Here is a 12,627-nt window from a genome sequence, read left to right on the forward strand (position 1 = left end):
CACCCAATGTTCCTAGGAGCGAAGAAACAAGTAAGCACAGTGAACCAGCTTCATCTGTGGCTGTTGGTTTATGAATCAACGTTAGTGTCCCTGAACTTAGTGAAGATCTTGCTAATAAGCAAAGGGAGAACTAGGGTTTGCTCTTTGGCATTAGGAACATCCCTCGCCTCCCTGTCAGAGCCCTTGAAAGTCTCACAAGTATTTCTGGCTGGTATTCAGAGGGTTAAGGCAATGACCAGATAGCAGCCTTTTGGCACCAAGCTCCTCCTCGGCAGAAGGAAGGATATAGCTGTATGAACAGCCTGCTTAACAATGGCTCACATGTCCCCGGGGAACCGCCTGCAAATAGATTTCATCTTGCTTTCTCTTGTACTTTTCAAAGCTTCCTGTTTTCTCACGGTCCTTTTGGACAGTTTACAGTCTTTCTCCCTCTCCCTCTCTCTTTGAGGAAAGGAACACCCTTCTTATGAAGAAAGAAAAAAAAAAAAAAAAGAATGCAAGGGAAAGAGAGCACAGCAGTAGTCTTTCTACTTCACCACATGCAATGGTTTTCTTTACCTTTTTCTCACAGAAAGAAAAAAAAAAAAAATGAAAGAAAGAAAGAAAGAAAAAAGAGGCTTTCCTATGTGTCTAATCACAGCTAAGCACAGACTATCTGAAATGAGGGAGTAGCAAAGAGCTGTCCCTTCTGTTTCCGCATCCAGCTGCAGGCTGGATCCGTGTTTGATTTTTCTCTGAAGAGTGAACATCTCTGTAGCTCTTAAAGGCCGGGGTCTATGCTTCCTTCTTTATTTTTGTTTTAAACAAAACCACTGAGTATTTCTGAAAGAGTTGTACCAAATGGTTCAGAAGTGCTAATTCTGATTTGTAAAGGAAGCTCCTCTGAAATTAACAGTTGCTTTAAGCGATAAAGTCGGTAATGTTCCAGACACATAATAAAGAATGTAATCAAGCTTTCTCCAGTGCAGCCAGCCAAATGCACTTCACAGCAGAATTTTTGAACTCCCTTTCTACTACTGTAAATATGCAGTTAAAGGTGAGCCTAAACAATTCTGGTTTACAGCCACAGGTCAAAATATCTTCTTTGCCAAGTAGGAAGTTGCTTACATATTTCAGATGAATTGGGCTCTGCTCTGGTGCTGAAGAAAGGTAGTATGAGACATACTCAGTCTTCATTCCCATTTGGTAATGTTTTTTTAGAAGTTCCAGTCTATACCACTTTTGCCCATTGCTCATAAAATTGTGGGTTTACATTAGGAATTAAACCCAAAGAAGATATGAGTTATAAGTACTTTTGGAAGAAACAAAACAAGACTGACAAAAATAGCAGGGTTATACTTCATGCAGCGGTTTAAGAAGACAAAGTCTATTGTTGAACTAATTCAGCATTTCTTGCAAAATATACTAAAGTCTTTTTCACCAGCCAGTGCATCAAAGTGTGTTCAGCAGATTTACAGCTGAGGTTTTTCTCTTCAGGATGAGAATTTTATTTTGTCTTTACTGGAGAGCCTAAGGTCTGCAAGCAACTATGTTGTTTGTTATTCCAAGCTCTCTTGCGTGAATGTTACATCCCTCTGAGTGCTAAGATGCTCTGTGGTGACTTCTGGAGACCTCTCCCATGGCTTTGGGTCATCTTTCACATCGTTCAGCAGTGGTCCCAACCCTGTCCTGTCAGAGAGGAAGAAAACATTTTCCCCTTCCTAGTTTGGTGTGCAGATTCAGGCAGTGGTTTAAGAACTGGCTGTGAATTTCAGCTAGCTCTTAGCTGCTGTCTTCCAGCATGTGAGCTTCAGAACAGCTCCCTTCACCCTCTAAATCATGGGCATTCATCTGAAACCCATCTTGTGTGTTTTGAAAGGGACATCTTACTCATATACCATGCCACACAGAACCATCATTCTGAGAACAATTCCCATATCTGCGTTTCTTTCACTTTCCTGCCACACCTCTCTACGCTGGCACCATTTCCTCATGTCCCCAGAGGACACTGCAGGATGGTAACACATTATGTGTCTCTAAGACAGTGCATGACTTTGGGAAATTGAAAGCCTACCCTCTTTATTCAGACACACAAAACCATTATGTTGTAAGAAACTATCCTTTAGGAGGTCCCCTCTCCTGTTGTGATAAAGAAAGAGAAATAAATGCTGATAAGCCAGAAAAAAAAAGCTCCTACTAGACCAAACTTAATACTCAATACTTCATAAAGTATTTTTATATGCAAAATAGGTTTTCATGAAGTACTCTAGCCCTTCACCTGTTCAATCGGATTTTCTTTTCTTAACAATATAGATGAAGAAGTGAAGACCTAGCTATCAGAAAGCAAAAGCTAGTGAGAATGCTGGTCAGCCACAATACAGGCAAATAACCATAAGCCTCCTGCTAAGAGGTTGTAGAGAAGTATTGGTATCGACATTCTTATAGACAGAGAAATATTGACGTTTCGTATACAGTTTAAGCAGCGGTAAAGATCCAATCAGCTGCTCTTCTTCCTTGTGATTTTTCTGTGATCCTCGGTGCTTCTTCTCTTTGTTTCCTCACAGCACTTTCAGAAGACTTTTGGTGCATTCTTTTCACTGAATATAAGTCATCAGCTCTCTTTGAATGCAAAGGAGAGACGGTTCTCTTTCCTGAGTGGATGGATGACCCTTGGAATATATCTTATTTTCATAGATTATTAACTCATTTTCAGTGGCTATTTTTTTCCCCCCACTTTCTCTGTGAGCACTTTGCTGATAATTTTTTTTTTTTAATTATTATTTTTATTTTTTGCTAGAACATTCATTTTAGTAAAGTCACAGAGAGAAAATTACAGAAATAATGCGGCTCTAGAAAATACATATTCAAGCAAATGAGCATTTCCAGAAGTTTTCTCTTTGAAGTATTCAATCAGCTCTAGTTTTTATTTAAAAATAATACTATTGAAAATTTTTTTATTAGCAAATTTGTTCCATTTTGGTTTCAAGAGCAAATGATTCAATACTACTTCACCTAGGTTCATTTCACTACTTAGGTTTCATTCAGATATTGCAGCTAATGGCTGTGTGAATTCGAATCAAAAAGTACTATGCCCAACCTTCTCTACTGCCAAAATAAATTGAGTAAAAACTTTGTCAGATTAGACCATAATTTGGTGGAACCTCAGTAACTGCTTTTTAATCATTTTCTCCCAGAAGAGTACACTCCTTGAAAAATAAAATAAGTTACTCAGAGATTCTGGCTCACATAGTAACAGGGATGGTAACAAGATGACTTTGATGGTATGACTCTTTGTCTAAAATCTATCCAAAAAAGTGGTAAAAGTTGAAAGCAAACACAGAAGTTTACATGGGATGGAAACAGCCACTTGAATATGAATAAAATTATAAATCCTGATAAGGAAAGACCAGAAGACAAGTTAAGACTAGAAGCTTATAATAGTGATGTCAAAATTCCATGTCTTGAGACTACATTTGATTTATAAGGAACAAGACTACAAAAGGACCCATCTAGAAAAATAACAACAAAGAAGATAATACTTATTGTTTCATCAAAGGGAATCCTGCAAGATCAATGTCTCAAGCTGTCAGGAATGTGCTTTAGGGAAAGCTGAGTCATTCTTGCGGGCCCGCTGTTTAAATTCCAGCTTACTCACCAGAGACACCAAAACACAGAAGCTGGTAAACAGAAGAGGAGATGATCAGAGATGAATGTGGGGAGCAAGAAGCAAAGAAAAAAAGGAATTGCTTTTTCTGGCTTTAAGCAAAATGTGCAGTCATTTCCATTGCACTAAAGGAGAAGTGATATTCTGCCTGACTGTTTCATAAAAACCCTTCATTTTATCTTGTATCTCCATCTCTGCCTGACATTATTCTTGATTACTGGATAGATTCACAGACTACAAACGAAATAGCTCACTGAGACAGAAAGTTAAACTCTGAATTTCATTCAAGTGAAGAGCTTTTCAGGTTATGTACTGAAGTCTCCCCCTTCCTTAAAACAACATCCCCTGATTTTAGGGAATCTTTGACCATGTGTCTCTCCTACTCACCAAATTTTAAAAATGGCAGCACTGCAAGAAGCTCTAGATGGATGAAATTCAACTACATATTCTTGTCTTTAGTGTTTCACTTGTATCTTTGAAAAGAAAAGCTGCAGCCGGAAGAAGTTAAGGCTCAAGCTGAGAAGGATAGGTTACATTTGCCTTTAAAAATATTCTTCTCAGAAATACCCCTACAAAAACTAATCATTTTTATTTTTACTGTTTTTGACAGCTGTGTGGAAAGGAGTTTAACAGAATGCACAATTTAATGGGACACATGCACTTGCACTCAGACAGTAAGCCTTTCAAGTGCCTCTACTGTCCCAGCAAATTCACCTTGAAGGGGAACCTAACAAGGCACATGAAAGTCAAACATGGGGTCATGGAAAGAGGATTTCATTCTCAAGGTAATATTTATCAGCAAACTTATTCTCTAAGAGGTTTGAAAACACACATCAGTAAGTTTGAACGGGCTTTGTACCACAGATCTACAATTTTATATCATAGATCCAATGCTATTGGAGGAGATTGAAACTCATATATCTGGGAGGTTATTATTAACTATCTATTTTACTGCAGTGTTACAGATCAGAGATACCCATCAAACCAGATTTCTGATGAGACAGAGGTACAGGCTGAGATGGAGCAATAGTTGGAGAAAAAATGAGACAGCACTTGTGAACACAAAGGAAGTAATTTCAGCACGCTATATTGCTGTTCTCAGGTGTTAGGGAGAATACAGTCAGTAGTGCTAAATCACAGGACTTATCAAGCCACACCAAAAGTTCTTGTACTTAAGCCCATGGTTCCCAGTCTTCATCACTTTGGGGATGGTGCAATATCCATAGTACTGCAGAGCTTCTTCTAGCATGTAGGTACTCCTGACACACAAAAGACAGTGAGCTGGTGGAGTCTCATTCTTAGTGAGACTAGCACATGTAGCTGGCCAAGGATATGCTTGGAGGATGTAGCTGAAAATGTATTGGCCTTAGAATCATTTAGGTTAGAAATGACCCTCTAAGATTATCAAGTCCAAACATTAACCTAGCACTGCCAAGTCTACCACTAAATCATATCCGTAAAGATCACACCAGCATGTCTTTTGAATACTTCCAGGGATGGGGACTTAACCACTTCCCTGGGGTGACTCTACAACTTTCCTGACTGAAGGTGTCGTTCCAGTATTTCTGAACAAATTTTTCAGTTTTTGATCAGTTTGACTCTTGAATGCTGACAGACCACACCCTAGCAACCATTTTAAAGAGCACATTATTCCTCAGACATATCTGGTTAGAAATTTATAGTATTTCTCTCATGTTAGAGGTACATCCACATGTTTTTAACATGAGAATACATCATAAATCCATTCAAAGCTGACAGAAGAAAAAAGTCTGGAAGTTTTCACTTGTCTTTCTCATTGCTTATTGGATTCCACATTGGAATGGAAGCCTGAATAGCTCTATGTACAGGAGCCTTTCTGCTCAAGATACATTTATTCTGTGCCATATTGATACATCTGGCATTAATCGAAGGCTGTAAGCTCAAATCCAATTTGCAGAGACACATGAGAATGGAAGAAGGCAATCCTCCCTCATCTCAAAGTTTATGGGCTTTTGACAGTTCAGGGTATCTGGCAAAGTATTTCCTCCCTCTGACCCAACACATACACTTCCTAAAATCATGTGCACACATGCCAATGCTATCTAGAAAAGTGAAAGTATTAGGGAGGATTGTTTTAAGCATTTGAATAGTCAAGGTATTTTGTTTGTTTAGACTGGATAAATAACTCTCTTGAGGGTAATAATTATTGCAGCCTAAAATTTAGGCTTTAATACATCCTAATGTGTATGGAAAACACGACTTGTAATGACATTTGGGACAAAGTTTACAAAGATCCTGACAAGTAATGCTGTAAATAGCTTTTTTTTTTTTTTTTTTTTCTTCCCCCTCCCCCCTTTACATCTCCTACCACACCATGCTAGTTACATGATTACTTGTAATTGAAGACAGCCTAAGTACAGTAATTCTTCAGTCCTTTAGGCTCATCAGACACAAAAAATTTGTAAAGGCTGCCACCTGCTCACGAGCCATTTTAACAAATACAACACAGTTGCAAAGTAACAGCTGTATCTAGAGAGGCTGTATAAATCCCGAAGACAATGAATCAAATTACTGAGAGGGAAAAAAAAATAAAAATCTAAGCAAGTAAAATAATTTCTGCTATAGATTTTTGCTGCTTAGTGAAATCCTCATCCCAGTTGTGTCAACATTTTTTAAATTAAGATGGACTGTACCTGTAATATCTGAATCTTCTCTGCATCCTGATAGCAACAACTGGGTTTCTAGCAAGAACAGAGAGGAGATGCTTTGACAAATACTAAGATGAAACAGACACAGGTCCACACTCAGTTTTATACAGTGCAGTTCAAAATTTTCATTTGGCTCTGATGATTTCCTCAAGCTGAAGCACTAACTAGGTCATGAAGCTTTTCAGTGGCACTGGATGAGAGCAAAAAACTTGAGGAGAGAGTAGGTAGTGGACTGATGAGAGAGAATTTTCTTTTCATTTTAGTGTAGAAACTTTGAACTGGAGTGTCCACCGAACAAACATCTTAACACATTTTTAATCTCTTCCACTCCTCTGGAAAAAAAAATGTGTAAAAACTAGAACTTTGATTTTGGCATGTGATGGTTTAGATCAAAGTGTTCACTAAAAAAAAAAATAGGAAGAAGGAAGTGGGTAGGTTCACTGGCAAAAATAGTTTACAAGAGGCCAGACACTTCACTTTTATTCCTAGCTCTCTCACTAAATGTCTGGCATGAACAGCAGAATGTTTCATGTGTCTTGACCTGGTTGTGAGGTGAATCCAATAGCACTGCTTTTAACAGCATCTCAAAGGGGATGTCATGAGATGTAAACAGTAAAGTGTTTGGACATAGCTGAGTGGAAGACAGAGGTAAAATGTCAAATAGAAGGCCACCTCAAATTTTCTGTTTTAACCATGTATCACCTACTAACATTTGCTATATATAAATTATTCCTTTTCTCCCCCCTCTTAACACTACAAGGTTTTGGAAGAGGAAGAATTGCTCTGTCCCAGACAAATGTCTTGAGAAGCTTGGAACAGGAAGAGCCCTTTGATCTTTCCCAGAAGAGCCAAGGGAAAGGAATCTCATTTCATTCAGATGGTGAGAGTGCCAAAGGAAGCTCATGCCAGGAAGAAGAGGAAGACAACTGCTATGAGGCAGAGCAGTACAGCCCTGGCATGTATCATCATGACAACAACAAGCTATATACACCTCAAGATCTGTCTGGCAAACCAGACTGCATGATGAAGGGCTTCAGAGAGTCCTACTGCAATGAGAATGAAGAAATGTTAAGTGAGGGAGGACTGGAGAAGAGAATAGGGGATTCAGACAACCAGGAGAGCCAAGGAGAGAGAGACACCACAAACAATAAAGAACATCTGAGCTTTAGATCTTTCGAAAAGGCCAGACTTGGCCATTCTCTCTCTGATTACTTGTATTTCAAGCACAGGAACAAGAGTTTGAAAGAATTACTGGAAAGAAAAATGGAAAAACAAACAATGCTTATAGGCATTTAAATGGACATTTTAAAACAGCTGTAAAATGAGAAACAGATAGCTTTTAGCATGAACTGTAATTTACCAAAGCCTGAAATTTTGTAGTAGTCTTTAGAAATCAACAGGCTAAATCAATAAAATAAATTAAGGTAAAATACGTACATGAAAACAATAAAGCAGTTAAAGGGGATAAAGAAATGCACTAGGTTTTAAACAATAACATTTTTACACTTATCCATTTGATGTATAAACAGACAATGGGGTGGGTACAGAAGTTTATTTTCCTTTATCTGTGGTGGTAGAGACTTATACAAGATTTTCTACTTATCAAAAGCAACATACTTTAGTGTTTGATTTATTATCTGTTTAAGATATATATGAACACTTCTAACCATAGGTGTCAAAAAATCTGAAAATAGTAAATATTTCACAGCATAAGCAAGAGAACTGTTAAATATGGTGTGCACGAAAGTGCTATCCCTCTCAGAACTAACACATCCACACTTTCATTTACTGCAGTGAGTATGTTAGTTTAATGACTTACAATGAAAAATGGGGAACAAATTAAGAAGAAATGCTAACTTTTTATGAGATAGTGAAGTGCAATTTTGTAAGGCTCTGAAAAGACTTGGTTTTTGTTATGGTCGCAGAAGCTTTTCCTCTGGCAAATGAGATGCTTGTATTTTGCTATGTTTCAGTCAGTATGGAAGTATTCATCAATTCTTCAAGTGAAATAGCATGGACAATATTGACATTTTATTCTAATGTCCGTTCACACCAATGCATTTAATGAGCAGCAGCAGCACGTAGCATTTGCAATTCTTGCTGTAATTACACACAAAACAAAGAGAGTCATTTCATTGAGAAAATGATGTAATTTTGCCATTTATCTCTTCCAGTTTATCTTGGCTAGCAAGCTTGAAATTATGAAGTCTGATCAGATTTTATGTTGGAAGGGATGCCAAAAAAGAGCCCTTACAGGGCAAGCAATACTTTACAGAGAATAACAGTTTTTAGATTTCCTCTTATCTGAGTCAGATTTTTTTCCCTCATTAACACAGCTTGACCAGTGAGCTCCAAGCCTTACAGAAGAATTCCACTCATGCTGTTTTTAATGAGTCATTCCCAGCTTTATATCCTCTGATTCCCATACAATATAACAAAGATGCTGAAAGTACATTTCATTAAGTACACTCCATCAATTACATGAGTTGTTTGACTAGCACCTTGATTCCCACATTTTCAAGATGTAAGACAAATGGCCCCAAGCCATTCCATTGCTTATAAGGAAGTAAAGATTTAAGTCATTTAATTATTCCTTTGTCATTTTGGGAACACATCTCAATAGTTTAAATCCCCCATATATGGTACATCATTTCCAAATATTACTACCTTCTTCACTTACCTGCCAAGCCCTTGATTCAGAATACCTTGTTGTAATGCTTAACATACAGTAAGTTATAATTAAATGTAAAGTCATATTCTTATGGCTTGCTAAGGCTAGAAGCCTGTTGCTGCAGCTCTCTACCATTATAAGAAACTTCTCACCTTACAGAAGTAACAATTCTCACACCTACCAGTTAATCAATCATATAAAACTGTGTTTGTGCAGTCTGAGCTTGCAGGAGATGGTTCCGTCTTTCAGTATTCAAACTTGGCGTAATAAAGACTCTGAATGAAAAGGAGAAAAAACTGTTGATGTGTGAAGCTTTAATGTACGGGTTGCTCTTCTAAATGTAATTAACTCTACAGCTGATGTACATACTTTTTTAAAAATAAAGAGGGTATACAAAGTTGATGTGGAATGTAAGTGGATTCAGGACAACTGAATGATGTCTTTCAAAATGAGGTGTATTTCAGAGGTACAGAGGCCATTGTTTTCAGTGAAGAGCTATTTTATTATATACATTTAACTTGTCCTTTGCTGCATAATAACTCCTTAAAAAAGGAGCCGTCTTTCAAGGAAATCTTGGTTGAGCAGAGGAATCAGAAAATTTTCTAGAGTAATATGTTCAGCCTCATTCTTTCTAGGACTACAGGGGAAAAGACCAAGTAGATATTCAGTGTGATCTATGAGATTGTCTCTTAGAAATGGGAAGAATTCCTGCATTTACCCTCCTTGTAATTATCTTGCCTCTGCCAGAAAAAAATCCCACTTACTCTCAGAAATGTCTCTTTAAGGTGGTATAGTTCGCAGCTTTGCAGTTTTTAAGATCAGTCCTCTCCACCTTTACAGCCATATTAGTTCCTATGATAAAATAAATATACAACAAAATCTGGAGCCTAGTTTTATATATATATATACACATATACACACATATATATATGTATGTATGTATGTATTTATATATTATATAATGCATTTTCTATAATTTCTGTAACGCCGATGAGTTGCATTTAGCAAGGCCCTGCAGTTTTGCCAGGCGTAAAGCAAAAATACAACCCTTTCATCGCAAAACATTGTTGTTTATAAAATGGAGAATGTTACAGGACAGGCAGACAATCCTTATCAAGAAAGAAACAAGTGGTTACATATCAAGACCATTCCAGAAAAATAGAACAAAGAAGACATTTTCAGCAGAGTTCAACTCCCATTTTCTTATGTGAACTAGTGAGCAGAATTTTCAGAAATGCCTAGTATAGTTCAGTCATCTCTCCCTGTAGCTGAAAGTGCTGTACATGAGAGGAGTTGGTCTTGAATTCCATGGAAAATCTATCTGTAGCAGATAACATCCTAACCATGAAAACGATGTATTCTAAAAGTATACAGTCCAGAGTACCTGTACAGGGATTTCCCCCATAAGGAAAAGTGCCAGAGGTGTCCTCATGAAAGTAAATCACTGGAAAAAAATCTGGTTGTCTGAATGATTAACCCACACATTTTCAATCTAACTTCCTCTGCAGCCAATTTATCTACTTCAATTCCACATCTCACTGGAGCAAAAGCAATTGACAACCATATACATACAGGAAGGTAGAAAGGAGTAAGGGTACCCAGAGTAGCAGTGCTATTTGTGAGTAATTTGTAATGTGTATCACTTTTCTTACATTTTTCCTAGAAAGCGGATAATATTATATTACAATAAGACTTTGAGACTGTGCCCAGTCACATAGTCACACGAAGCTAATTCACAAGCACCCAAGGTTAATTCATATTGGAATAGCAAAGAACTCTTCCAAAAGCCTAAGTCACCAGTCAGAGGAATTGCAAACAAAACTGTTACTGAGATAAGGAGACAAGTGTCAAGTGACCCAGGCAAAGGGATTAAATGATAGTTCTCCCAACTGCAGAACATAATACAGCTGAGTTTATGACACTTGTTATAAAGAGGCCCTGGGGGACACATTAAAAGTGAAATAACAGCCTTCATTGTGAAGCACCTTGCTTTCCAAACATAAGTTATTTTCACACTATTTACATTGGCACCATTTTGGGAACAGACAGTAACAGCCTTTGGTTTTTAATAGCTTTGAAAATGCTTTATTGAAATTTGCTCTCATAATGAAGTTACTTCCCATTTCTAATTTCTGAGGGATTAGCTTCCTTGTTTTGCTTTGAATAGAGGCCCAGAAGCCCTGTAGAGCCATTGCTCCTAGACCTTTGGGCATTTTTTTTTTCTTTACTCCTTCCTAATCTGAGTCTACCTACCTTCTTCTTACAACATGGTAGGCAAAAATACATCTATATGACTCTTTGGTGAGTTGCGTTTTCAACTTGTGATACCATATGAAATTGAAAAGTCTTCACCACAACATCTATATTAAATCACATTCATACTGTTTCCCTCCATTACTACAAAAAGCCTAACTTCATTCTCTTAGAAAGCTTCAGAGCAAATAAGAATGACCACAAACTAATACAGCAGACATACTTTACAAACCAGATGCTCAAGAAGCCCCACTGAGTAACAGTAAATGTACAACACCATGAGTTTGAGTAAATGAAGACATGTAGATTGTTAAGCTGGAGATTTTTCTGCTGTTAAGAGCAGCAAGGAGAGCTCTGCAAGACACTGTGCAGAACAGAATAAGTGGATGAAAAATCAAAAGCTGGATTAGTAAAATCAGAGGATAAAGAAATATGATGTATTTAGTGAGAAAGGTGAGTTGTAGGTAACTCTGAAATGATGTTTTGAGTTTGGCTACCTGGACTCAGCTATCTCCATATGAACTGGAGTTCTCCTGGCTGCTGAGCAGCCTCTAGCCTGTGATGGCAAAGAGAACTGCAATGTGCTCAGCAGCGCAAACGATAGAACACTCTATTTTAATTTTATAACATAATTTTATCCCGTGCTGTGTATTGCAAAACACACTCTTGGAAAGATACCAGAAAGACCAATTAATTCTGTTTTACTTGTCTTTTTATAACTCTGTTTTAGTCTCATGGCTATTCTTTGATTTCTCTCTTCATATTGTGCTGCTAGATTCTGTAGTTATGAGTGTACAGTTAAGAAGTAATAAAAGTACCATTGTTATTAAACCAAGAAGTTTCTCATAATTATTAACAGTTTTGAAAATAAGCCATGTCTGCTTTGCTGAACAACATGTATCAAAGCTAACATTTAATACTTCTAACAGATTTTGCAGATAATGTGGTGTGTATTTATTTCACATAGAACACTGGGCTATAATTTAAAACCCCAACTCAAAATATGGACCAACTATTGGTGAATATTCATTTTCTCTCTTTTCTTCTCAATAGTAAAAGCATATATGATGCATTGCATTAATTTAAACAAATAAATATATACAAGTGATGCTTCTGTACTATTGAAATTGATCTGGAGCTCTTGGCACCCCAGATATTTTATACACTAAACATATGGAGTTGGTTTCACAAGGCCATACTTCACTCAGCACCATTAAAGGGTGGTCCTTTTAAAGGAAAACCTAAAAGAATGACAGGAGAGTAGTTAGGAGACAAGGAAAGAAGGTTTGCCATGTCCCTTGAGACAGCACACTCATTTTATTATTACAGACTGCAGGGAGAACATAAAAATGCTTTGGAATGATCATGGCATT

At 37.3% G+C, this 12,627-nt stretch overlaps 1 protein-coding gene across 3 annotated transcripts in view; it reads left to right on the plus strand.

Moving 5' to 3' along the window:
- Positions 1 to 12,092, plus strand: part of ZNF366 (zinc finger protein 366) — a 38,049-nt gene extending 25,957 nt beyond the window's left edge. For all 3 annotated transcript variants that reach the window (XM_084503130.1, XM_084503131.1, XM_084503132.1), the window contains exons 5-6: positions 4,254 to 4,428; positions 7,091 to 12,092. In XM_084503130.1, the coding sequence (XP_084359256.1) occupies positions 4,254 to 4,428; positions 7,091 to 7,626 (711 nt within the window). In that variant the 3' untranslated portion in view covers positions 7,627 to 12,092. The remainder of the gene's footprint in view (positions 1 to 4,253; positions 4,429 to 7,090) is intronic.
- The last annotated feature ends 535 nt before the right edge of the window (positions 12,093 to 12,627 follow it).

Source organism: Aythya ferina (assembly GCF_964211825.1).
Source record: "Aythya ferina genome assembly, chromosome: Z".
NCBI lineage: Eukaryota > Metazoa > Chordata > Aves > Anseriformes > Anatidae > Aythya > Aythya ferina.